The sequence below is a fragment of the Tachysurus fulvidraco genome, chromosome 10 (genome assembly GCF_022655615.1).
Source record: "Tachysurus fulvidraco isolate hzauxx_2018 chromosome 10, HZAU_PFXX_2.0, whole genome shotgun sequence".
NCBI lineage: Eukaryota > Metazoa > Chordata > Actinopteri > Siluriformes > Bagridae > Tachysurus > Tachysurus fulvidraco.
The window spans coordinates 1,285,001-1,312,012 of NC_062527.1; the positions used below are offsets into that span (position 1 = coordinate 1,285,001).

General features: G+C 41.6%; 1 protein-coding gene across 1 annotated transcript in view; it reads left to right on the forward strand.

Annotated features, from left to right (window-relative positions):
• The window catches only part of pdzrn4 (PDZ domain containing ring finger 4), a 62,594-nt gene that overhangs the window by 6,165 nt on the left and 29,417 nt on the right, over positions 1-27,012 (forward strand). The window contains exon 2 of the mRNA XM_047819211.1: positions 26,335-26,588. Coding sequence (XP_047675167.1) covers positions 26,335-26,588 — 254 coding nt within the window. The remainder of the gene's footprint in view (positions 1-26,334; positions 26,589-27,012) is intronic.

Sequence of the window (27,012 nt, forward strand, 5' to 3'; positions counted from 1 at the left end):
TTTAGATTATGTAGTTCATATTGCTATTGACTCTGAATAGCCTGCAGCCTTTGAATATTATTTAGCTCCTATTCATCTTTTATATTTATACTGTAGGACTGTTTGTGTGTGTAATTCCCAGCTACAATCTACAGTCTGTGAGCATTCTATGGCTGGATATGAACTCTGGAAGCTTTATCAGTCAGTGTTTGAAAATCTAATTCAGGAAGCAGGATGAGATAAGGATTGAAGAGAGAGCTGATGAATTGCCCTTTAGCATTAGCACCTCATACTTATCCCTGTAAGAGCACCGCTGACCTTTGCAGTCACGTACCAAATCCCTGACATATCTCTCTCTGTGTGTGTGTGTGTGAGAGTGTGTGTGTGAGTGTGTGTGTGTGTGTGTGTGTGTGTGTGTGTGCGTGTGTGTAAGAGCAGTCCAACTGGAAACAATTGCATCTTTCCAGTTTGTTTGCATTATAAAAATAATCCCACGTAGAGCTACACACAGGTTACACCACGTGCTGTATGAAAAATATAAACGCAGCAATTAGATTTTTTTTTTTTTTAAATCTTGCGTGAAATGAACATTGTAAGTCTGGCGAATGTCATTGTCATGACTGGCGAATGTCAATATTGACAGTTTTGTCAGCATTTCTCAAATTATCGATCTAATATCGCAAAACAGCTGCTAAGTGACAGCTGAATTGCTGTTGTATTTTTTTACTGACATTTAGATGTTATGGTCAAAGGGCACGTCAGCCTCCGCAGCCTTACGACGCTTGCCATATTGTTCACCTTCTCTACAGAGGGCCGTAAATGAAACGTTGCGCCATATTTTCTGTTTTTCACTGGCAGAGACACATTATTAAATTCAGTGGCGGGAAGCTGTAGCAAGCCCCTTCCCATAAATGACACTTTATGCATTTCAAAGCAGCAATCTCCCTCCTTTATGGCTAGGAGGAAATCATACTGAAGGGTTTGTTTGGGGTGTAATGAAGTGTCTGGCTCGCCATGCTTGTGTTGGGGTGACAACATCCTCAGCAGCTTTGGCTCCGGGCTTTAAACAGTGAATAAAATCTAAATCAGACACCGTAGTCCAATGAAATCACATATGGAGCTGGCTGGTCATCTGGCAACAGACAAGAGCTGCCGTCTGTCCGATTATCCTCGTTTAGGCTGTGCAGGAGAGAGTTATTGTGCCCACGAGGTGAGCGGAGTGACCATTAGCAGAAGAGAAAGGAGGCTCAGTGATGAATTATCTAGATATCTGATGGTTTGGGTGCAGTTAAAGCTTGGGATGTTATTTATGTAATTGGCTGTGGGTATGCCTTTATGAAGCCTTTCATGCTTTGTTTCCCATCACATATTGGGAGTTGAGTTCGACCGGTAAGGGGTAGTTTGCTTGCTTTATTGTTTTACCAGGTATAGCCTTAAAGTGCATGATCTCTACAGTAAATTGGCCTTCAGTTGTTGCTTAGACGTGGAAGTAAGCCAACAAATAAAGATCAAGCTTTTTTATTTTGTCAGTTTTACCATCTTCACTGTTTTTGCTTGTTAAAACAGGTTTTTTTTGTTCCCCGTTCTTCATGTAGAGAACACGAAGCTTGCTTTTGGCTGGTTTTATGATATTTAAATAGGTCATCGGTATATAAATGCTATTAATAGTCAATAATAAAGGCAAACAGCGAAGCACTGAGATATTTGGGTTTATAGAGCAAGGCTTATGTGTGAGAAAGAAAAGCAAGATTTTTTTTTATTATTCAAGTCACATGACCTTGTCCAAGTTCAAATACAAGATCATTCTCTATAATAAACTCCATTATCATAGACCATCTACATGACGTGGCTATGTAGTTGATTAAAACTTACTATTCTATGTAAGAAATGCAATGCTACTACCTTCAGTAGTGAAAAGTGAATATACGTTAGACGTCTTTTCGGGTAACATTCCCTCTTATCGGTGCTATTTGTCAATAGCAGCACGTTTTTATTTTTTGACATATCTCCACTCCAATATCTGCTCTGACATTTGGAGAAATGTGCAAGATGTCAAGGCTGAGCTGCACATTTGTCTGAGATAAGGAGAACTGCACATGTCACCCAGCTCTTCTGCTCTGGGGATAAAGAGCAATCATGGGAAATGCTTTGCTTTGGTGAGGTTGAGCTTTGGGACACAGATTTTCTGAAAAAAAAAAAAAAAGGTTCATTCTGTATGTCAGCCTCCAGGTGAGTGCACACTCTGCAGCCCACCTGATAAGGCACAGGGGAGAGGGCGGGTTGATGGAAAGACAGAGGTTTGTTCACCGCTAAGGTTTCGTGTCTCACCTGGACCGGTTCGGACAGCAGACGATAAGAAATGTGACAAAAGGCGTTGTCATTCATCTGCATTTACAGCTTAAGTGTTTATACACAAAGCCTGGTGTTAGTGAAACTCTTCCTCATGTGTGTATGGTGTATGCAGACATCATTACACAAAGATGTATTTACTGCCTACGTTGTTCGTGTCTAAAATCTTATACGTCTGAGGAAGAGATTGCATCTATGTTATGTATAACTACACTAGCATTGATTATTTGTGCTTATTTATAGCTGTATCTCTTCAATATGTGTGTTTAATATTGTTACAGCTGACATCAGTCCTGTCCAATCACTCACAATTGATTTTTCTTTCATTTTTAATGAGCTCGCTGTGTTGTTATTTATGTCAGGTCATTTTTGACACATCTGTTACGTTTGGAGTTGTGTGTGTGTGTGTGCTAGTGTGTGTTGAAAGACGTGCGTTCTGGCATTACGATGCCACTCAGTGAAGAGGAACATAATGAGAAGTCATCACTCAAACCTGTGAGTATGTGATTCTGAGCCTGGAGCAGATTCAGGAGATGCATCCATGCAGCCATAAAACCGAATAAGTAGAGGGTAAATATGATTACAGTATAAGATGCAGTCGTGATACATTAGAATCTGTCTTATAAATATCTGTAGTACCTGCTTTGTGATGTACCACTGGTTATAAATAATTGTATAAACCAGTGTTAAAAAATATATATAAAAAGGTTTACATATGCAAAAGTAAACAAAGCATCACAACAAAGCAACACAAGGTTGTAATGCGTGTGTTTAGAAGCACTGATAATATCTTGTTAACGATGATGGTGGTGTATCTGACAGGTTATCCAGCCATACTGTAGACACAAACGTCAACGATCTTTATAATCACCGTCGAAAAGCTCACACTTCACACCTGAGTTAAAACCTTCAGAAAACAAGTAAAAAGCAGATGTGTCTCCTTAAAGCTAGTCTTATATGTGCATAAAGTGCCTTTGACCATATTGTCTGGTATGCGCAGTGCAGGGATGGAGAGAAAAAATCCCACCTCAGGGCACTGAAACTGCTGATTTGGAAACTGTGCTTTCCTTAAAGGCTGCTATGGGACAGCTAAAGGGGATTCATAGTACTAATCAGTAGGAACGGCTGAGAGATTGAGATAGAGATCGTGGTTCGCCCTGCCTGTCTTCACCCACCAGAGCAAATGTTTTTAGGCTCTGGCAACGAGCCAGAGACGTGAATCTGGGGTAACCCACGGCTTCAGGACTACAGGTCAGTAGCCTATGCTAGAAATCTCCCTATAGGTCTGTAGACCTTGGTTTGCGGTCAGAAAAGCCCTTAGCAAAGAAACATCTCATAGGAGCCCGGTGCATAGAACTCAAAGGTTACCTTGCTGACTGTTTCACACAAAGCCTCAAAGGAAAACTATTCCAGATCTGACATACAGTACTTGGAAACCCAGACAAGAAAGTACACCCCCCCCCATCCTCCCCATGTCTGTAAAATCTAAAAATAAAAATGAGGGCTCTACCTGTGAAGTTTTCACCGATGGCAGACCATGCATGAAATGGAATAGAAGTATCCAGTCCCTAGCATCTGGCCATATACAGGAAATGGATGAAATGGCTTTACATTAATGCTCTTGCAGGCAGAGGGAAGCTCATTTCCTGCTGGTGGTTACTCAGTGAGCGAGCCTGAAGCCTTAAAACCATGCACTACCTTAACTCCAGGGTTTATAAAGGCAAATGTAATCTACAACTAGATGCATAATTTAACTAAAACATATTCTAAAACCAATATGGCAATCTAGTCTACATCCAATATCTTCTTCTCAATGTGGCAGAGCTTGGCATTTAGTTTTGAACCGATATTGTCCACCATGTGGTGTGCATTCCAGATTCCCGTAGCATGTTGTTCAGAGTTAAACTCAGCTCATCTCCATCTGTCTCTGTATTGCATCCATCATATTTAAACTTCGCTTTCTTCTCCAATGCAATATGGTTAATATTTGTAGTGGGTCTGCTAATGGTCTTACCACTTGTGTCAAGCCAAGCTCTGTCCAGTAGAATTGTTGTTTGAAAGATCACACTTCAACAGATGCTTTGCTCCCGAATCAATCGGGCTCGCCTAATTATGAAACACAAGATGAATTCGGAACAGATGCACCTTCGCTCCAACTACCCCACCGCCACCCCACACCATATTCCCACCTCCCTTTGCTTTCCAATTGCGGAAGCCATTTGGTCTCATCCTGGTGTTACTGTGGCTCCACGTGGAGTCTCCATGCTCGCCAAGTGGCGCTCTGGTCTAACCACATACTGTATAATCTCTCCAATTTTCTGAAAGGAACAAAGGATTCAGACTTCATTTCCATTTACCCTGATGTTCTGATACTGAGATAGAGAATCTGAGAGTTGGCAAAGAGAAGACATTTTACTTGATGCTGAGTTTGAGTTACTTGAATGCTGAGCGCTCAGCATTAATGACAGGGCTTTCCCCATACGCTTGGCAGAGCCGTCCACCAATTAAGCACCTGCTATTGGTGCCGAGAGCCGGGGCAAGGTCAGCAGACGGATGTCCGCGGCGCAGCCTCTAACACTGTCTGCTTGCCCGCAGAGGGAATTGAAAAAGAAGATCTACTTCATACTTAATAGCTCAGTAGGTAACATGCAAATCCTAAGAAAAAAAAAGAGTATTTATTATGGAAATATGGATGACAATCTGGCATACGTGCAGAAATGATCAGTGTACTGCAGCGTAAGCCACGACGGACGGATAGCTATTAACGCGTCTACCGAGACCTGGATACAAGCTCAGTAGACCAGATGGTTTGGTCGTAAATAGGCTTATTTACTCAAAATTCAAACTTCTACCACTTCTTAGCATTTCCATTCATTCCCTACATTGAATTTAACAGCGTTCACTGCTTCAGCCGGTTGTTTAATAAGTTTGGCCGTAATATACGTGTCTGACCCCATGCTCGACCTCTCATTTAATGTCTCACCAGGAAGCATTCGCAATCCTGCTGCTGTGCGAGATTTGCCGAGTGTTAAATCGCTGCTTAAAGATAAATTTGATAATAACAATTCAGCACGAGCTGTGCACGAGTACGTGTTAGTGCGAGATGCATTCATTAGTCAGTCGGGCATGTGAATGCGAGGAGGAAATTAAAGGGGGAGTGTCGGCTTATTGCAACCTGCTGTCTCAAAAATGTGAATAAAGCAGTGAACCCTCTGAGAAACAATCCTTTATTAGAGCTATTAGTGTTCAAACTGCAAGCAGAATGGCTTGGGATCCCTCATGAGTACACGCACACGAACATGAACACACACACACACATATTTATATTGACCAGCTCTATTCATTCAGTCAGTGTATCCATTCATGCTGCCAAATATATCCATGACAGGTTTCACCGAGGTTATGATTTAATCTGGTTATAATGACATGTTTATAACTATAAACATCAGACACCAACTGAACACATGCCAAAAAAACCTGGAAAGTGTAATGACTATTGTTGAAATCATAGCTAGTGTGCTTCCTGCAGAGGATATGTATGTATGCAGGTACTTTGTTTCCAGGAAATGATTGTTCGCTCCTGTAATAAACCTGAACGCAGACTGTGATGAGAGGAGAATACATCAGAGACGAATTTCATTAAGCTCGGAACGGTAAAAGCGACTTCCTTTTTTTTTTTTCTGATGAGTTGAGTAATTGATTTAATTATCTAGCAGGGATTTGTAGCGTAAAGAAGCTGTGAGATGTGCGTAAGTGACACATCGTTGAGGCACCGAGCAGCATTATGCAAAAAACCTGGATCAGTCTTGAGGGTCATCTTTTCTCTTGACAACTAAGATACTCCTCATGCATAAGATGCCTTGTTAAGGATTGAGCTACACAAAATAGAGTAGAGGAAATGCTGGGATTTTTTCCCCTGGATGTGTTTAGAGTTATATCTTGGGCAGAACCCAATCTAGTCGTTGTAATGGTTATGAACGAAACCCCAACAGTGACACGATCCTATGAGTTAAATTTTACTTTTCAGTCAAAAGCGGACAGCTTTATCTTCTAAACTAATTCTGTGAACTGATCAAGTGCAATACATCAAAATACACCATACGAGTCTAGACCTCTTTCTGTGTTCCCTTTGTTCATTCTCATGGTGATGCCATCTGATACCATCTTAAACCGGCACAAACTCAGAGGTCCCAAAAATTAATAATGATTGTGTTGGCACCAAAAGAGTAGAGCAATTCAAGATCAACAGAAAAACAGACTGATTGATTGATTAATTGATTGATTGATTGATTGATTGATACGTTTAAAAAAAACATCCCGGTCCCGAAAAATATAAGATTTACCCTTTACCCTTTCTGGTTCCCTAAGGACTCACTGATGTCGTGGAGCTCTGAGCTTTGTGGGGGTTTTTTCTGTGGCAATGTGGAAATGGGTGTTTAATACCACGTATTAATTAACAGAGATGGGGGACTCGAGTCAGACTTAAGTCGCAAATTTGAGACTTGAGATTTGATTGACAAATATTAAAAAAAGACTCGACTTGACATTCAAGACTTGAGACTTGACTCGGACTTGAGTTTAATGACTCAGAGATGGGGACTCGACTTGACTCGAGTCAGACTTTTCATTCATTAATTTTCTACCGCTTATCTGAACTACCTCGGGTCACGGGGAGCCTGTGCCTATCTCAGGCGTCATCGGGCATCGAGGCAGGATACACCCTGAACAGGGTGCCAACACATCACAGGGCACACACACACTCTCATTCGCTCACACACACACACACACACTACGGACAATTTTCCAGAGATGCCAATCAACCTACCATGCATGTCTTTGGACCGTGGGAGGAAACCGGAGTACTCGGAGGAAACCCCCGAGGCACGGGGAGAACATGCAAACTCCACACACACAAGGTGGAGGCGGGAATCGAACCCCCGACCCTGGAGGTGTGAGGCGAACGTGCTAACTACTGTGTGTGTGTGTGTGTGTGTGTGTGTGTGTGTGTGTGACCAGGCTAATCTTTTTAAATCCAGGCTATCTGTCCAGTTAGTGTATGTTTGTTATTATAGACCATAATGTTCTTCTATATCAAAACCTGAACCACTATCTATTTTATTTTATACACCGTGAAAAAAAGTGTAACATATCCAAACAGTCAGCTAAGACACACAAGGATTCCTCCTCTGAGAATGTAATTCAATGACCTTTATATATCAGCAAAGTCACATTAGATCAAGCCTCTGCCTATGATACGATAAGGTAGGGTTCATTCGCCGTGTCACCGTGTGTGTCGCATGTTTGTAAGGGGATGTGAGAGGAATGTCTAGAGAGATGTAAGAGGTGGATATGTGTTAGAGAGTGCTCAGAAAGTGTCCTGAAGCATTCTCGCATAACATTTTGAAGCCTGCATGGTGCTACATCCTACCCTGTGTGAAATAATCTGATGACCGCGTGGGACAAATCGATACACATCAAGTCTGTGTCTCGAACCGCATACCACGTGCCTAATAGTAATGACACCGCTGTATGTCACTGCCAGTTCTTTTTGTGTGGTCCATGCTCATCTTTTAGCTCACCAGCCAACATTAACTGGTTCGTTTGCTGTGTCAATTCCGTGTGTAGATTTTTTAATAAAGTCGGATCTTCGTGCTGTACGGCATATCAACGATGAGTCAGGTGTCCAAAATATTTCGGCAAAACGAACAGCACCCGACTAAAAAAAGTGACCGGGTTGCAAGCGCGACTCACAGCAGCCTTCCTCTCTTCTTTTCTCCTCTAACTCCAATTATGTTTTTTTTTTCAGCTTACGCACTGCAGCTTTAAAATCTCAGAATTGAATTCTTTGAACTTGAGATGTCTTCAGAGACCAGCTTATACCCCCCCCACACACTAAAAAAAAAAAAAAAAAAAACCCAGCTAATTTGTTATTGAAAATGGAGCGTCCTTGTTGGAAGAAGGGATCTTTATTCTCCTCACGATCACGATCTGAGTACACAGCTAATCTGACATTCAGGACACTAAGTGAAGCACTACACTAAAAACAGTCTTAGACATACAGAGTAAAAATGAACACCAGAGTAGAACTTAGTATTAAGTATAACTAGCCTGATATGTTAGAATATATTCGGAAATTTATGAGATATTTAATCTAGGGATGCAACTAATGGGTACGAATCATACGCAACGTTCCAGGAATCCTATTCAACCATGTAATACTTCTACAGAATGAAATGTTATAAATATTAAGTGTGCCGTGCATCACACACTGTAAGGAATTTATATACATTTATTACTCAGTCTGCAGACATTTTTGCATTTACATATCACCAGGCATTAGGGTCTTACCTGCATTTCCTATGACCTGAATTCTAAATAAGAGCCGATATCCGCTGTCTCTCTAACTGAAACGCTTGAATGATAAATTCATTTTTTTATTGCATGAAGCATTTGCATGATGCAAGTCATTCTGATGTGTATAAATCAGAGATGGGGGACTCGAGTCAGACTTAAGTCGCAAATTTGAGACTTGAGACTTGCTTGAGAAATATTAAAAGACTCGACTTGACATTCATGATTTAAGACTTACTTGTGACTTGCACATGTGTGACTTACTCCCACCTTTGGTACACTCACTCACTCACTCACTCACTCATTTTCTACCGCTTATCCGAACTTCTCGGGTCACGGGGAGCCTGTGCCTATCTCAGGCGTCATCAGGCACCGAGGCAGGATACACCCTGGACAGAGTGCCAACCCATCGCAGGGCACACACACACTCTCATTCACTCACACACACACTCTCATTCACTCACACAGTCACACACTACGGACAATTTTCCAGAGATGCCAATCAACCTACCATGCATGTCTTTGGACCGGGGGAGGAAACCGGAGTACGCGGAGGAAAAGCCCGAGGCACGGGGAGAACATGCAAACTCCACACACACAAGGCGGAGGTGGGAATCGAACCCCCGACCATGGAGGTGTGAGGCGAACGTGCTAACCACTAAGCCACCGTGGCCCCACCTCGGGTACAAACAACTCCAAATATTGAATCACTGAATCGACTCGGTGAAAACTAAAGACTCGACACACAACGTATTTGTCATGTTTCATGGATCAGCATCATGGGTAGAAATATAGTTTCAACACCGTAGGGCAATTCACGAAAGATAAACTTAATAAGGCTGCAGCGTTAAAAACGGGAGTCAAAGGAAGTCAAAACAATGGATTAGTTCAAGTTTAATGTTTGAACACTTAAAAAATTTGAGTTGAATTTCCAAAAAATTTAGAGTTAAAGACAAGAAATAAGTTCAAAGCTACTGAACAAAATACAGTATACATGTATAATAAATAAATAAATTTATAATAAATAAATATTACTATATATAATATAATATTACTATACTATAAATAATATAATACATATCCCGGCCCTCGTTAAATGCGATAATAACTCAGTACGTAAATTAGGATAAAATATGCTAAAACAGCGGCTCTGTCAGAAGCTAATGGAGATTTTTCACCAGTTCATAAGTGCTTCACTTCGACCGAATAAACAATAATAATTAAGCAAAACTTATTAGTTGCTGCAGTAACTAATGATAATAATTTATTTCAGCACAAGAGAGAAAAAAACATCACATTCGCTCGGCCTCGTGGACCTGATGTTTTTCCATACGTTGTGACAAAAGGATTTGGAGACAATATGCATTGTGTTAGTGGCACATTCAGAGAGACTCCCCGGCACAGCGCTTTGTTAACCTCTAAGCCTCTAACCTCTAATTTCCCCAAGTGATGAGAGACAAAGATGAAGAATAACCTATTTTCCTGTCAGAATTCCGTCTAACCGCTGCCACATGCCGGCTGTCTCCAAACCCGAAATTAAGATCTTAGAGGGAGTTTAAAATTGTGTGAGAAAGACAGACAGAGACAAAGAGTGAAGAATAATGAATGCACAAACTTCACGTTGCTTTCAGGGTGAATCCTGGCTTTCTAGCAACGTACTGTAGAATACAGTGGTGTGTGTTTGATGTCCTGAATTGTGTTCGGCTGTACGATTGTCACTACACGCTGAACGTGTTAAAACGGTGTAAACAGTTTTCACTTACGGACTCTGGATGATTTTAGAATCAGATTCAAAATCAGCTTCATAGTCAAGTATCTTGTGTTTACACGAACATGGGATTTGTCTCGGTCTACTGGTGCATAGTATATAGTGTACTGGTGCATAGTATATAGTCTACTGGTGCATAGTATATAGTGTACTGGTGCATAGTATATAGTGTACTGGTGCATAGTATATAGTCTACTGGTGCATAGTGTATAGTCTACTGGTGCATAGTATATAGTGTACTGGTGCATAGTATATAGTGTACTGGTGCATAGTATATAGTCTACTGGTGCATAGTATATAGTGTACTGGTGCATAGTATATAGTGTACTGGTGCATAGTATATAGTCTACTGGTGCATAGTATATAGTCTACTGGTGCATAGTATATAGTGTACTGGTGCATAGTATATAGTCTACTGCTGCATAGTATATAGTCTACTGGTGCATAGTATATAGTCTACTGGTGCATAGTATATAGTCTACTGGTGCATAGTATATAGTCTACTGGTGAATAGTATATAGTCTACTGGTGAATAGTATATAGTGTACTGGTGTATGGTATATAGTGTACTGGTACATGGTATATAGTCTACTGGTGCATGGTATATAGTGTACTGGTACATGGTATATAGTCTACTGGTGAATAGTATATAGTGTACTGGTGCATAGTATATAGTGTACTGGTTCATAGTATATAGTCTACTGGTGCATAGTATATAGTGTACTGGTGCATAGTATATAGTGTACTGGTACATGGTACCAGTACACTATATGTATACACTATATGCACTATATGCACTATATGTACTGTAGTCTACTGGTGAATAGTATATAGTCTACTGGTGAATAGTATATAGTGTACTGGTGCATAGTATATAGTCTACTGGTGCATAGTATATAGTGTACTGGTGTATGGTATATAGTCTACTGGTGCATGGTATATCGTCCACTGGTGCAAAGTATATAGTCTACTGGTACATAGTATATAGTGTACTGGTGCATAGTATATAGTCTACTGGTAAATAGTATATAGTGTACTGGTGCATAGTGTATAGTCTACTGGTGCATAGTATATAGTCTACTGGTGCATAGTATATAGTGTACTGGTGCATAGTATATAGTGTACTGGTACATGGTATATAGTCTACTGGTGAATAGTATATAGTCTACTGGTGAATAGTATATAGTGTACTGGTGCATAGTATATAGTCTACTGGTGCATAGTATATAGTGTACTGGTGTATGGTATATAGTCTACTGGTGTATGGTATATCGTCCACTGGTGCAAAGTATATAGTCTACTGGTACATAGTATATAGTGTACTGGTGAATAGTATATAGTCTACTGGTGAATAGTATATAGTGTACTGGTGCATAGTGTATAGTCTACTGGTGCATAGTATATAGTGTACTGGTGCATAGTATATAGTCTACTGGTGCATAGTATATAGTCTACTGGTGCATAGTATATAGTCTACTGGTGCATAGTATATAGTGTACTGGTGAATAGTATATAGTCTACTGGTGCATAGTATATAGTGTACTGGTGCATAGTATATAGTCTACTGGTGCATAGTATATAGTGTACTGGTGCATAGTATATAGTGTACTGGTGCATAGTATATAGTGTACTGGTGCATAGTATATAGTGTACTGGTGCATAGTATATAGTGTACTGGTGCATAGTATATAGTCTACTGGTGCATACTATATAGTCTACTGGTGCATAGTATATAGTCTACTGGTGCATAGTATATAGTGTACTGGTGAATAGTATATAGTCTACTGGTGCATAGTATATAGTGTACTGGTGCATAGTATATAGTCTACTGGTACATAGTATATAGTGTACTGGTGCATAGTATATAGTGTACTGGTGCATAGTATATAGTGTACTGGTGCATAGTATATAGTGTACTGGTGCATAGTATATAGTGTTTTGGTGCATAGTATATAGTCTACTGGTGCATAGTATATGGTGTACTGGTGCATAGTATAGTCAATATAAAGAAAATGTAAGCTATGAAAACTACGAAAATGAACATAAAAAATATATATAGTTGGATATTGGGCCTTACTTTTGTAATAGGATTTTATATATAACTGGATGAGATGCGTAAGATTCATGGAACTAAGCAGGATGGATCTTGTATAGAAGCGTTGATAATAAATAAAGCAGTTCTATACAATTCAATTACAATTCAGTTTATTTGTTCAGTGCTTTTAACAATTGACATGGTCTCAAAGCAGCTTTACAGAAGTATAGAGACAGGATCAAAACTGTTTATCTCTAACATCTATCCCTAATGATCAAAAATGAGGTGACGGTGGTGAGGAAAAAGTCCCTGAGATGATATGAGGAAGAAACTTTGAGAGGAACCAGACTCAGAAGGGAACCTCAACCTTATTTGTGTTCTACAACAGTTTGTAGTCCAGTGGAATTGTTCAACCAAGAGCTCCTAAGGAGTGTCAATGTCCCAGAGTCCCAAACAGAAGACAGCTGCCTTGATGCCTTGCTGTCGAGGCTAGAAATTGAATCGAATGCACTCTGATTTCTACAGTGGCAACTGTGAGAAAGGGTTTGAGATGGGTTTCGAATGATCGCCTCACCATGATGCCGGGTTACTGACTCTATGCTTTGTTCTTGCATCTAAGTTGAAACAGATGAAAAATAAAAGAAAGAATTGGTTGAGGAATGATTTCATGGTAGGAATAAAATCTTAAATAATCGTAAATAATTTTTGCTCCATCTCTCTACTGTGTTTTTCACCATTATTTTACCTACATGTTGACACTCGAGATTATTAACTGCTCTTTGGGGCAGATAAAGACACCCTGAAGGTATCTCGGTACTCTTTATGCAAACATTCAATTCGTAGAGCTACTGTACACGCAATATGCGATGAACAAACAGTTGTCTTTCATACTCTTTTAACTATCTGTCTCTGCTTTGTTTTTTTATCCTTTCCCCCACCACCTGCTTTTGCCCAAAGGATTCTCTCAGTGTCCACCTCCATACACGTTACCCAACTCCCAATTATTTGCGATTCAGCATCAAGGCCCAACAGCAGGGGTTCTGACTGACCCTCGGTGCGCCGTACGCTCATTACAGCGCTGCGCTCTGACGGCCACCCCGTGACCCGTGTTTGTGCCGTAATGAGAAGAGAACTAGCCGGGCGAGTGACAGCCAGTCACATGAAGCATCTTTGTTGTGAGCGACGATGTGTCTGACACTATGTAAATATCGCTCACATGATGCTAATTGCCTCCTGTGTGCTGCACTTTGTGGTCGCGGATGTGCAAATGAATGTGCAGAGAATCATTGAGGCTTTTAAATCATCTCACACACACACAGTCAGAGAGAGGGATGGGGGAGAGATGAGAGAGAGAGGGAAAAAGGGCGAGGAGAGAGAGGGAGGAGAGAACACGGGAGAGCACGTTAAAAGGAAAGAGAAGACGAACTGGAGATGAGCCGACGGGAGAGGAAAAAGCGAGAGAGAGGAGAGGAAAAAAAACAGATAGGAGAGAGGAGAGATGAAGAGAGAGAGAGAGAGAGAGGCATGAGAGAAGATGAGAGAGAGAGAGAGAAGAAAGAGAGAGAAAGAGGAGAGAGCGAGAGAGAGAAGGAAAGGGAGAGAGCATAAAGGGAAAGAGGAGAGAAGGCGATAGACGACAGGATGGATGGAGGACCGGAAGAGCAAAAGGAGAGAGAGAAAAAAAAAAAAAAAGGAGAGAGTAGAGAGAGAGAGAGAGAGAGAGAGAGAGAGAGAGAGAGAGAGAAGAGAGAGAGAGAGTAGAAGATGAGAGAGGGGAAATAGAGAGAAAATTATAGAGAGCCAGATATAGATATAGAGAGAATAGGAGACGGGGGAGAGGGAGCAGAGAGGATGATATAATACAGCTTCACAAAACAATTAGCTGATTATCTTATATATCTCTTTTTCTCTCTCTCTTTCTCTCTCCCTTTCTCTCTCCCATTCCCTCTCTCTCTCATTATCTCTCTTTCTCTCTCCCATTCTCTCTCTCTCACACACACACACACATTCTCTCTCTCTCTCTCTCTCTCTCTCTCTCTCTCTCTCTCTCTCTCTCTCTCTCTCTCTCTCTCTCTCCCAACAGAGGTTGCACATTATATGCTATAGGGCACCTCGGTTTGAATGTGTTTTCCCCAAACAATAATTTGTTAAGATGCAGTAAAAGTGAGACCCTCCTGATGGCTTTGTTTACAGTCTTAGAATTATACCTTATTTATGACACGAGTCGAGTTCTTTAAATATTTGAAGGAGGAACACCGGCATGTTTATTATGATATGAGGATATATTCACACCATCCACACTAAAGCTTGGTTTGAATTAACTCCGCCGCTAAAAAGGACGACTCGGATGACTATGAACATAAAATCAAATTTTACATTTAATAATGTATATTCTGAATTTTTATATATTCCTGTAAAGCTGTTGCCTCTCAATAAAAGATTTATATTGCAACTTACAGTATCGTTTTAAAAATGAACGTTCTAATTAAAAGCCCTTTATAAAGCTTTAATGATAAATAAACCGAAAAAGAATAAGAAAGACTAATTGAGTTCCTTAACACTTGTTATTCATATCATTAAATTAGTAAAGAATTAAATGAAGAAGGTAGCTGTTCTGTCTCAGCTTCAGGGTCCACGGTGGTGATTAGTTTACTGTCAATGTGTTCTACATGTCCTCTCTGTGTCCACATGGGGTTCCTGTGCGTTCTCTGGTTTCTTCTCACCTCAAAAAAAACATGCAAGCAGATCGATCTGTAGCTCAAAATTGCCCCAGGTGAATGTGAACGTCTGTGTGCACGGTGTCCTGTGTCGGACAGAAGAATTCGAATAATAATTGTATGAAATGTTTAGTAACTACAGAGAAATGAATAGGAAGAACACAATCACACCACAGTCAGGGGTCTGGACCGGGCAGCTTAACTAGCTGAGTTTTTTTACACATCCCTAAAATCACTTGATGTTGGTCATTAATGAGCTGCCATGGTGTTACTGCACTGCATTAACCACCCAAATGGAAATATCCTCACAAGCTAGCTACAGAATATATGCAAACCCACCCTCAAATCAATCTCTCCATTAAACATAGAAATTCTTGAAAGGAAACAAGAGGAACAGCAAATATTAGTGACACCGTGTGCAAATTAGTGAAACCCCCCCGTGCCTCGGGGGTTTCCTCCGGGTACTCCGGTTTCCTCCACCAGTCCAAAGACATGCATGGTAGGCTGATTGGCATCTCTGGAAAATTGTCCGTAGCGTGTGTGTGTGTGTGTGAATGAGAGTGTGTGTGTGCCCTGTGATGGGTCGGCACTCCGTCCAGGGTGTATCCTGCCTCGATGCCCGATGACGCCTGAGATAGGCACAGGCTCCCCGTGACCCGAGAATATTCATTCCTATGTACAGCTCCAGAGTCCGTCGTTGCATGCATGACTGTCTACAAAATGAGCTGAGAACTTGACATTTCTGCTCTTATTTGATGGACTTAAGCATTACAGGTACTGTGTACTTCTGCAGTCACAGCGTACTGAAAACATCATTATCTTCATCACGATAAGTCTGCTGGTCAGATCATAGGTGATTATTTCAGCTATATATCGCTGTGTTCTGTTCTTAACTCAGAAGTAAAAGATATTAGAATCTGGGGTTGTTGTTGTTTTTGGGGTTGTTGTCATATAATATATCATTTGGGGCAGTGGTGACTCAAATGGTTAAGGCTTTGGGTTGTTGATCGGAGGATCGGGGTTCAAGGCCCAGCACAGCCAAGCTGCCACTGCTGGGCCCTTGAGCAAGGCCCTCAACCCTTCCTGCTCCAGGGGCGCTGTATCACAGCTACCCCTGCACTCTGACCCCAACCTACTCAACCTACTCAGCGAATACACAAAGGTAATTACTTTCTCTGATAGCTGTGCTCATATTTGATGCACGTGAATCTTAGACAGATTTGACCAAACGCACGTTTTGATGACGCCACACGAATGTGGAGAATTTAAAAAAATTGCGAGCTCCCCTAATATCTGAAAGTTTGCTTGATTTTGTGTTCATTTTCTCAATTTAATTTAATTCAATTCAATTATATTTTTTTATAAAGCATTTAACGACGGACATCGTCTCAAAGCAGCTTTACACAACGTAAGACATCTATTACAAAAGTTTAACATTATACAAAGATTAATATAATTAAAAAAAAAGTTCAAGAATAATATTAAACTTCGATTTAAATGTGTTTGTTTTTATCCCCAATGAGCAAGTCTGAGGTGACTGAGGTGACCGTGGTGAGGAAAAACTCCCTTAGATGGAAGAGGAAGGAACCTTGAGAGGAACCAGACTCAAAGGGGAACCTTGTCTTCATTTGGGTGACATTGGGGGTGTGATTATATATATTTCTGTGACTGCAAATTCATGAAATCCTGTAAGGATTATATATTTAACATATTAGGCTGGACCCAAGATCTGCTTGTTCTGGACGCTCTTACTATTTCAATTCAATTTTATTTGTATAACAATGGACGTTATTGTGGGGGGACACGGTGGCTTAGTGGTTAGCACGTTTGCCTCACACCTCCAGGGTCGGGGTTCGATTCCCAATTCCTTGTGTGTGTGGAGTTTGCATGTTGCGTGTGCCTCGGGGGTTTCCTCCGGGTACTCCGGTTTCCTCCCCCGGTCCAAAGACATGCATGGTAGGTTTATTGGCATCTCTGGAAAATTGTCCGTAGTGTGTGTGTGTGTGTGTGTGCCCTGTGATGGGTTGGCACTCTGTCCAGGGTGTATCCTGCCTCGATGCCCGATGACGCCTGAGATAGGCACAGGCTCCCCGTGACCCGAGAAGTTCGGATAAGCGGTAGGAGATGAATGAATGAATGAATGAATGAATGGACATTATTGCAAAGCAGCTTTACACGAATTTATAAATTCAGCATAGAAGTTATTCATTTTACCTTTAAATATATCCCTAACGAACAAGCCGGAGGTTTGTCCCGTGGAGTTGTCCACCGCTGCTGTATATCACCAGTTCACGTGTAAATGAAAAACAGTTTTTTAGGATGAGGTTCTACTTTTGAGTCTGGTTCCTCTCAAGGTTCCTTCCTCTTCCATCTAAGGGTGTTTTTCCTCACCACGGTCACCTCAGACACATTTAAATCTAAATTTAATATTAATCTTAAACTCTTTGTATTATGTTTCCGACATTCTGTAAAGCTGCTTTGACACAACATCCATTGTTTAACAAATAGCAATATACAAATGAAATTTGAATTGAAATGATACTATAGCTTACCGGACTCTAACATAGCATCAGAAGGACAGGCACCCAAGCGAGAAAATCGCTCAAACTCTTTTCATCCTGTATGTCTGGTTGTATGTAGAGTCGAAAAGGCTTTATTAATGTATAAAATAGCTAGCGGCTGTGTTTTATGCTGCTGTGGGGTGAAAAGGCGAGATGTTCAGCTGCTTGATGTTGTGATGCAGTGGGCCACTCGGATTTCCCTTGTGGTCTTCTTATAGTTTTTATTTCTCAGTTCCATGTCACCGGAGCAGCACGGCGTGTGCTGGGACTCGCTAAAGCGGCCGCTCGGTCTCCCCCTGTACGATTTATGTACTCATAACGTCTTTACTGTACCACACTGCTTATTGTATTTTAGTCTGACACTTATTATTGAAATGAGACATTTAGCTCACTTGAATGCAGCGGCTAGTTGGAACGATGGCTCTCCTTAGCGCTGGGGAATTAGCTTTTTTTTTAATACCGGTCCTTGGTTTAAATAGCGACGTGCTTTTAGTAGCAACACCGGATTTTGTTAATGAAAATGTAAATTGATTCCAGGGACACAAAGGGGTGAGTCAGTGGAGCACTGTTGGTCACTTGAGAGGTATTCAGTCAGTCAGAAGCAAATTAGGACTCTCTGTGAATATAAGTGCAGGTAACTTGAGCCTTGTGCCACGAATGGGCTCCTGACTCGAAGCCACGCCCGTCTTCCTCACATCCAGAGTCTATTGTTCGCCGTAGTGAAAATAAAGATAATACACGATTCATCAGAGGATGTAATGCCATACTGAACTCTTACGTACATTGTGTTTTAACTGATGCGTTTACTTCTTCATCATCGCTAAACACTTCATGTCTATGTAGATATGTGTGCTTCATCAACCCTGGCTGTATCGGTGCGGTTTCTGTGACGCCGTAAGACGACTGACCTCAGAGCGGTCAAATTACGCAGCCTCTCTCCTGTGGCTTTGGTAAGGTGTCGTATTCAGAGACCTCTAGTGAACCGAGGTAACCGATCTGAAGCGCTACTGGCTAACTAAACATGCACTTTTTATTCTCTTGAGACATTAAATATTGATTTGTATTAATTTCAAGTCAAGCCAAGAAGCATTTATTGTCATTTCGAACTTACATTTATAGCAAAGAGATAAGGAGATAAGTCGTGCAAACAGTACGAGACAAAAGACGATACAAAACCGGTGTGCGTTCTGTATATTATACAGTATATTGTGCAAAAATATAGGAATCTGAACAAAGGGGCAGTGGGGGCTCAACTGGGTAAGGCTCTGGGTTGTTGATCGAAGGATCGTGGTTCAAGGTAGAGGTCTCCTTGGGGCTGAAGATATGTACCCGACCCGAAGTGACCCGAATCACTTTTTACCCGAACCCGACATGCATAATAATTTTTTTTTAAGAAAGACCCGACCCAAGACAAACCCGAAAAAATCAGACCAGAGTCCGACCGGTTGGCATTTTTTTTTAACCCGACTGGACCCAAATGTTGCGTAACTCTACACTAAAGTAACCACTACAGGGTGGATTCAAAATTGATTGACAGGTCAGTTTCAAAGTAAATTAGCTTACCGCCAGCCGCACGTCACCAGCCACATGTCGCAAGCGGGCTTCGCAAACAGAGGAGAGGTTGGAAAAGGACTCGACTCGATGCACACACGCGAGATACAGTAGTTCGGGTCTTCTCGGGTCCGGTCGGTAAAAACACATTCGTTTTAAATTACCCGAGACCCGATGCAGCTATTATTATACCCGACCCGTGTCCGAGACACACGTGAAACTTTTAGACCAGAACCCGCTCGGGTCGGACCTCGTGTTTTCGGATCTAAGTGGACCCGTGAAGACCTCTAGTTCAAGACCCAGCACTGCCAAGCTGCCACTGCTGGGCCCTTGAGCAAGGCCCTCAACCCTCCCTGCTCCAGGGGAGCTGTATCATAGCTGCCCCTGCACTCTGATCCTAACCTCCTCAGTTGGGGTATGTGAAGAAAAGAATTCCACTGTGCTGTAATGTATATGTTGCGTTAATAAAGGCTTCTATTCCCCCACATTCTATTCTATTCAAAAGAGGGATAAAGTGTGAACGAGTGACTGTGCAAAACAACGTGTCCAAAACCAGCATGTAAACAGTTTAATAACGATTATTATTAAATAATAGACAAGGATGTAAACCGTAGACACGGCTGTAAACCGAACGAGTGTCTGAAGGTTATTTTGAGTCTGGTACAGATATATTATCTAATTCATCTAATTTAATTTCTTTTATATTCAGTTTTATTTGTATATACAGTATCAGTAAAATTGCTTCACAGGGATTCAGATGCAGATTTAGATCCTTAATTAGTGAGCCAGAAGTGAAAGTCGATGGAGGCGACACCAAGGGGAGACACCGAACGGTGGGATTTTGGTAATTACAATAAACAGTCATAATGGGCAATGAAATTGCAATGCAATAAAAATATAAGATAGTCAGTCGATAAGCACATTATTTATTTTTGAAAAAGAACTCGTTTCTGTATTATCGATATTGTTCGAGATGAAAATCTGGGATCGTCTTTTTTTTGCATTAGGAGATGCTCAGGCTGACAGATGGCATCGAATTAGAAAAAAAAAACAAGCTTTTATCAAAACGTACGTTTCGACTCGGAGCTAGAGATAAAAATATTCCTACTAGAGCAATGTTAAAAAATCCTGCATCCAACATCCCACATCCACAGGGGTGCAAATGTGTTAGTACAAAAGCACTAGAGAAAAAAAAGTCATTGTAAAATCTTTTCCATTCAATATGCCTTTCATACAGAGATAGAGTGGTATTTCGGTAAAGGTACAAAGACGAGCTTCTGAAAAAGAAATGAGATTTGGTGAGGTTTTTTTTTTATGTGAAGAGACCCGTGCTTACTGCTGTATCGACACGAGCTTGTTGACACTAGAGCGACTTTCTGAACGTGAAAAAGAAGGTGCTATCGGATTAGACATGAAAACGCTCCTCTCCCGGTTCTCTCCCATCCACAGCTGTTGTTGTTTGTCTGTCTGCAAACGTTACCAAGTTCAACCCGAAGCTTTTCCATTCCATCGTCCATTTCTTTTCTTTACGAACCCACGAGCGGAGTGTGGAAAAATATCCGAAGTCGGTTTGGTTTAACTTCGGAGATTATAGCATGCGTGTGATGCTAATTATGTCAAGTTTAAGGATTATGCTAAGAAGTTTCTCAAGGGCAGCATTGAGAACACATAAGCATCTGTGGAACAGCCATATAATCAGCCTCCTGCTGGAAACTCTGATGAAAAAACAACTTTGCAAGTGGAAAAAAAAATGTGGTTGAATTTGATCAAAACGATTCCTGGAAGAGTCGGTCAGATGGTGCGTTCTGGTCCTTACAGGAATTTGGCAGATGTCCTGTAATACCTAAATGGATATAAAATTACGAAAGGTCAAAATAGGGTCAAAAAGTGTACGATCGGATTTAGGAAGGAATCGAGCGGAAGGTGGTGAGACCGGCCATGCTGTATGGTTTAGAGACAGTGTCACTGAAGAAGAGACACGAGTCAGAGCTAGAGGTGGCCGAGCTGAAGATGTCGAGGTTCTCTTTGGGAGTGACAAGATCGGACAGGATTAGGAACGAGTGCATCAGAGGGACGGCTCATGTTGGACGTTTGGGGGACAGAGTCAGGAAGGCCGGATTAAGATGGTTTGGACATGTTCAGAGGAGGGAGAGTGAGTATATCGGTAGGAGGATGTTGGACATGGAGCTGCCGGACAGGAGGCAAAGAGGAAGGCCTGAGAGGAGGAATATGGATGTAATTAATGAGGATACGAAGCTAGTGGGTGCAAGTGTTGCGGATGCAGAAGATAGGGATTGGTGGAGAGAGATGATTCGACCGCTGAAGGGAAAAGTCGAAAGAAGAAGAAGAAGGAATGATAAGGAAGGGTTAGGAAATCCGTAGTGTTACAAGATACGTGTAAGGAACGTCATGGAAAATTAAGGGATTAAAAAAAAGAACCATCATTTTAATTGATTGTCTATAAATTGACTCTACATCCAGGCTGTCTATCACGCATGCCTCATCCGATTAAAGCTATTTAAAATCCAATTAAGTTCAGTTCGGTTTTATTTGTATAGCAACAATACAGTAGATCCTGTCACAAAGCAGCACAGATGTAGATTTCGGATGTAGATTTGTTCCATAATAATGAACAAGACAGAGAAGACAAATTTCAAATGATATATTCATTCATTCATTCATTCATTCATCCATTCATTCTCTACCGCTTATCCGAACTTCTCGGGTCACGGGGAGCCTGTGCCTATCTCAGGCGTCATCGGGCATCGAGGCAGGATACACCCTGGACGGAGTGCCAACCCATCACAGGGCACACACACACTCTCATTCACTCACACACTCACACACTACGGCCAATTTTCCAGAGATGCACGTTGCACGTTTGTTTTTATCCTGTGTAAGATCTTGTGGAGCATTTTGTATTTGTTGGCCTGCTGTTTTGGAAAGAAAATGAGAGAATGGCTGGAATTGGATAATCAAATAATCACTCTTTCGAAACTGTGATGATCAGAAAAGCATCTCAGAAAGTTTGCATGTTCTCCCCGTGCCTCGGGGGTTTCCTCCGTGTACTCCGGTTTCCTCCCCCGGTCCAAAGACATGCATGGTAGGTTGATTGGCATCTCTGGAAAATTGTCCGTAGTGTGTGAGTGTGTGAGTGAATGAGAGTGTGTGTGTGTGTGCCCTGTGATGGGTTGGCACTCCGTCCAGGGTGTATCCTGCCTCGATGCCCGATGACGCCTGAGATAGGCACAGGCTCCCCATGACCCGAGAAGTTCGGATAAGCGGTAGAAAATGAATGAATGAATGAATGAATGAATAATAACTACACTCTACTCTACACTTCAATCCATCTATAGTTAGAATTAAGTTAAACCGCTTTAGATGAAAGATTCGAGCATTATACTCTGCATTTTGTCCTTGTGAGCTACCTCGAACATCTGTGTGGCATTAGAACGACATTGTTAGTGCTAATTCAATGAAAGGTAGCAGAATGCTAACAGCATGGCCCGGTACATACCCATGACGCCTAGAATTATTCCTATTCCTAGTCCATCTGGAGCAGATAGAAACAATAAGTAATAATCTTTTTTTTGTTTTTCCCTTTTTGAAATGGCTTTTTTTTTCCTTTAGCAAGGCCACATCTGCTATCAAGCTAAGAAAAGGCACCGCTACTTACGATTTGTTCATTTTCCACCCAGCCTGCCATAAGCCATAGGCATGCTCATTTATCTAGTGCGGCTTCTTTGTCTGGAATCTCGCCGCTTCGCGAGTCGTGTGTTGGGCCGTAACAGAGGCGCTTTACACAAACCACAACAATAGGCTTCGAATTCTGACTAGCGAAAATAAATAAATAAATAAATAAATAAATAAATAAATAAATAAATAAACACAGACACAGGTTCAAATAGCAAAGCAGTGTGGAAATAAAGGAGGAAAATATCGAGCCGGTATCGAGTGAGCTGACTGCCTCTGTGCCTCTGTGCCTCTGTGTTGATTCCATTTTTTTCCCCTCTTTCCTCATCTTTGTCGTGAAGGTCCCTCTGGAGTTTTGACCTACTTTATCGCCTAGCTGATTAATGCAACATTGCTTTACACAAAGGTCACTCGACTGAGCGAAGAAGCATCTTTAGAGAGTGTGTTATTGGGAATGTTTCTCGCTGGCACAGATTACTCTTGTGGGGTCTCACAGCTGTGGCTGGGGGGATCACACCTAACAGAGATCTAACAGAGATCCAAGGGAATTATGAAGGGTGTATCATTGCTTACAGAACCAGTGTATTATATAATATAGACATTTGAATGTGGTGTCTGTAACAGATTATTACATGTACTGTACTGTATACTGTGTGCTTGCAGTAATTCTAGACATTTGTACTCATTTTATGTATATGCACTAATGTCTTTCTCCTCTCTCTCTCTCTCTCTCTCTCTCTCTCGCTATATATATATCTCTCATCGCAGTAGTTCTAATAGAAGATAGCTCTATATCGATAGATCTATATATATATATATAGATCTGCTCGTGTAGATCATATCGATATATAGATACTATATCTACTCCTCTCTATCTGCTCTCTGGATCCCCTCACGCCTATCGTCTTTCTCATCTATCATCTCTCTCGTTCTTGCTCTCTAGTCTCGTAATGTATCTACTGTCTCTCTCTACTCATCTCGACATCTCATTCTCACTCTCGTTCTCTCTCTCTCTTTCTCTCTTCTCTCTCTCTCTCTCATTCTCTCTCACTTTCGCTTTCTCTCTCTGTCTCTCTCTCTATCTATCTCTCTTTCTCTCTGTCACTCTCTCTATCTCTCTTTCTCTCTGTCACTCTCTCTCTCTCTCTCATATTCTCTCTGTCTCTCTCTCCCTCTCTCTCCCTCTCTCTCGTTCTCTCTCACTTTCGCTCTCTCTCTCTGTCTCTCTCTCGTTCTCTTTCGCTCTCTCTCTCTCTCTCGTTCTCTCTCTCATTCTCTCTCTTGTTCTCTCTCTCTGTCTCTCTCATTCTCTCTCTCTCACTCACTCATTCTCTCTCTCTTTCGCTCTCTCTCTGTCTCTCTCTCTCTCTGTCTCTCTCTCATTCTCTCTCTCTTTCGCTCTCTCTCTCTGTCTTTCTCTCTCTCTCTCTCTCGTTCTTGCTCTCTCTCTCTGTCACTCTCTCTCTCTGTCTCTCTCTCTGTCTCTCTCTCTTTCTCTCTCTCGTTCTCTTTCGCTCGCTCTCTCTCTCTGTCTCTCTCTCTCTCGTTCTCTCTCTCTGTCTCTCTCTCTCTCTCTCTCTCTCTCTCTCTCTCTCTCAAATTGTCTCTTCTTTGTGAAAATCCTAATGGAAAAATAAAATGCTGGGGGAAATGCAGTGTAAAGCAGAGATGGGGAAATTGTGCTGGCTTGACCATATTCGAGGTGCAGATCCTTATCTTGTGTTTCAAAGCCTATTCACAGGAGTATTTCATCTGTATTGTTCTCTTTCCGGCTCCCAATTACCGAGCTAAATGAACCACGGCCTTTTTTCCATATATGTGCCATGTGCAAAGCGAAGATATTCGGCTAAGTGAGTAAATAGCGGCAGCAGTCGTACAGCTTCTCACTGAGACTGACCGGTGAAGGAAGTCACGCTGCAGATGTTTAAATTATGTAGGGATCCTGTCTCTTCCTTCTTGGAAACACATACTGCATTTGTTTTTTTTTGATTAATTTGTCATTTATTGCATCCTGGGAAGCATGTAATTGCTTTATTATTCATTTAGCTGCAGGGATGGATGTTTCAGTAGCTAATCAGTACTTGAATTATGCACTAACATTAAAAAAATACTCATGGTGAAAGTGTTGAGACCGCAGGCGATAAGTAATCCCTTTGTTAGTTCGACGCTTCGTACACTAAACGCTATTCGTCCGTTTAAGTTTCACCTGGATATCTGGTGAAAAACGTGTCGTCGAGTTCGATGCATTTGATCGCACTGCTAAAGGTTCTTTCTTTCATTAGTTCATGTCTGTTTTGTAACTGTGCATGACTCATAGAAAAGATGGATGTATTTCATTACTTAGAATAATATTCTGTAGAGAAATTCACTAAACCCCCTCCATTTTAGCCAAAGCCAGACTGGCCCCCAGGGGACAGAACATAAAACAGCCTGCTATTCAAATACATAACCACAAGCCTTCATCTGCCATCACTCTCCATTCACTTCATCTGTGAATAGCCATCTCTCTTTGTCCATTTAAGATCTATACCCTCTACAGGGTATAGAAAATAATACCTTTATTAAGTCTATTTATTAGGGGTCACGGTGGCTTAGTGGTTAGAACGTTCGCCTCACACCTCCAGGGTCGAGGGTTCGATTCCCGCCTCCGCCTTGTGTGTGTGGAGTTTGCATGTTCTCCCCGTGCCTCGGGGGTTTCCTCCGGGTACTCCGGTTTCCTCCACTGGTACAAAGACATGCATGGTAGGTTGATTGGCATCTCTGGAAAATTGTCCGTAGTGTGTGAGTGTGTGTGTGAATAAGAGAGAGTGTGTGTGTGCCCTGTGATGGGTTGGCACTCCGTCCAGGGTGTATCCTGCCTCGATGCCCGATGACGCCTGAGATAGGCACAGGCTCCCCGTGACCTGAGAAGTTTGGATAAGCGGTAGAAAATGAATGAATGAATGAATGAAAGTCTATTTATTAAGTTAGTTAGACATTAAAGGCTACATTTGGATAGAACGGTCATGCTAAACTAATGCGAGATGTAATATGTTCTAGACAAACTGGGTGTGTCTGACATTTGCACAGAAGTTTGTTCAGTAAGTTTTGTAGGGAATCTTGTGATGTATACAGGCCCTTACATGATAAAACCGTCGGTAGAGAAAGGGACCTTTTACACGTTCAGCTAAAGAATCGAGCTAGTTTTGGCAACTTGTAATGTGTATCATTGTTATCTGAATCACAAGCTGCCTTTATTCTCTATTTCTATCTCTATTTACAGACCTGTTTAAGTGTAAGAGTGTTTGACTGTGATGTATGGTGTATGATGTGATGCCATTTATCCTCCAGGTGAATGGGAAGGACTTATCAAGAGCCAGCCATGAGGAAGCAGTGCAGGCCTTCCGCACTGCCAAAGACCCCATCGTGGTGCAGGTGCTCCGGCGCCAACCGCTGCCTCTGGGTCAAGGGTCATCTCAGGATGTCCAGCTGGTGGATGTATGCACACAGACAGACATCACCTTCGAGCACATCATGGCTCTTGCCAAACTCCGGCCTAGCAGCCCACCTGTGCCAGACATTTGTCCGTTCCTGCTCTCAGACAGGTAAGAACTGCTGACTGCAGGCTAAAATGAAGAACTCATTAATGAAACACCTACCAGGGATTTACAAGCTGTTTATCAAGCCTGGACAAGCTTCTTCATTTACCCTTGAAGTGTGTTACAAAGTACCTTCAGTCTACAAGCTCCTAAATTAAAGAGCCTGAAATCCTAATGAATTTTAAGAGCATTATGGGGTTTTCTAGAAAACTGCAGCGGAAGCTTGTGCACTTGTTTCTTTGTCTTTCTTAATTTACTTCGGCTGGTTCTCGAGTTCCTCTCTGAGGAATTGTGAAGTGTGAACAAGATGTAGTTTAGCATAAAGAATATCTAGGTTTCCTCTCCTGAGACACGGCGAACCGTGGATGTGGAGGCGTTTGTTTCCACAATGCTGTGAAGTTATCTGAGACCATCTCTCTCTCTCTCTCTC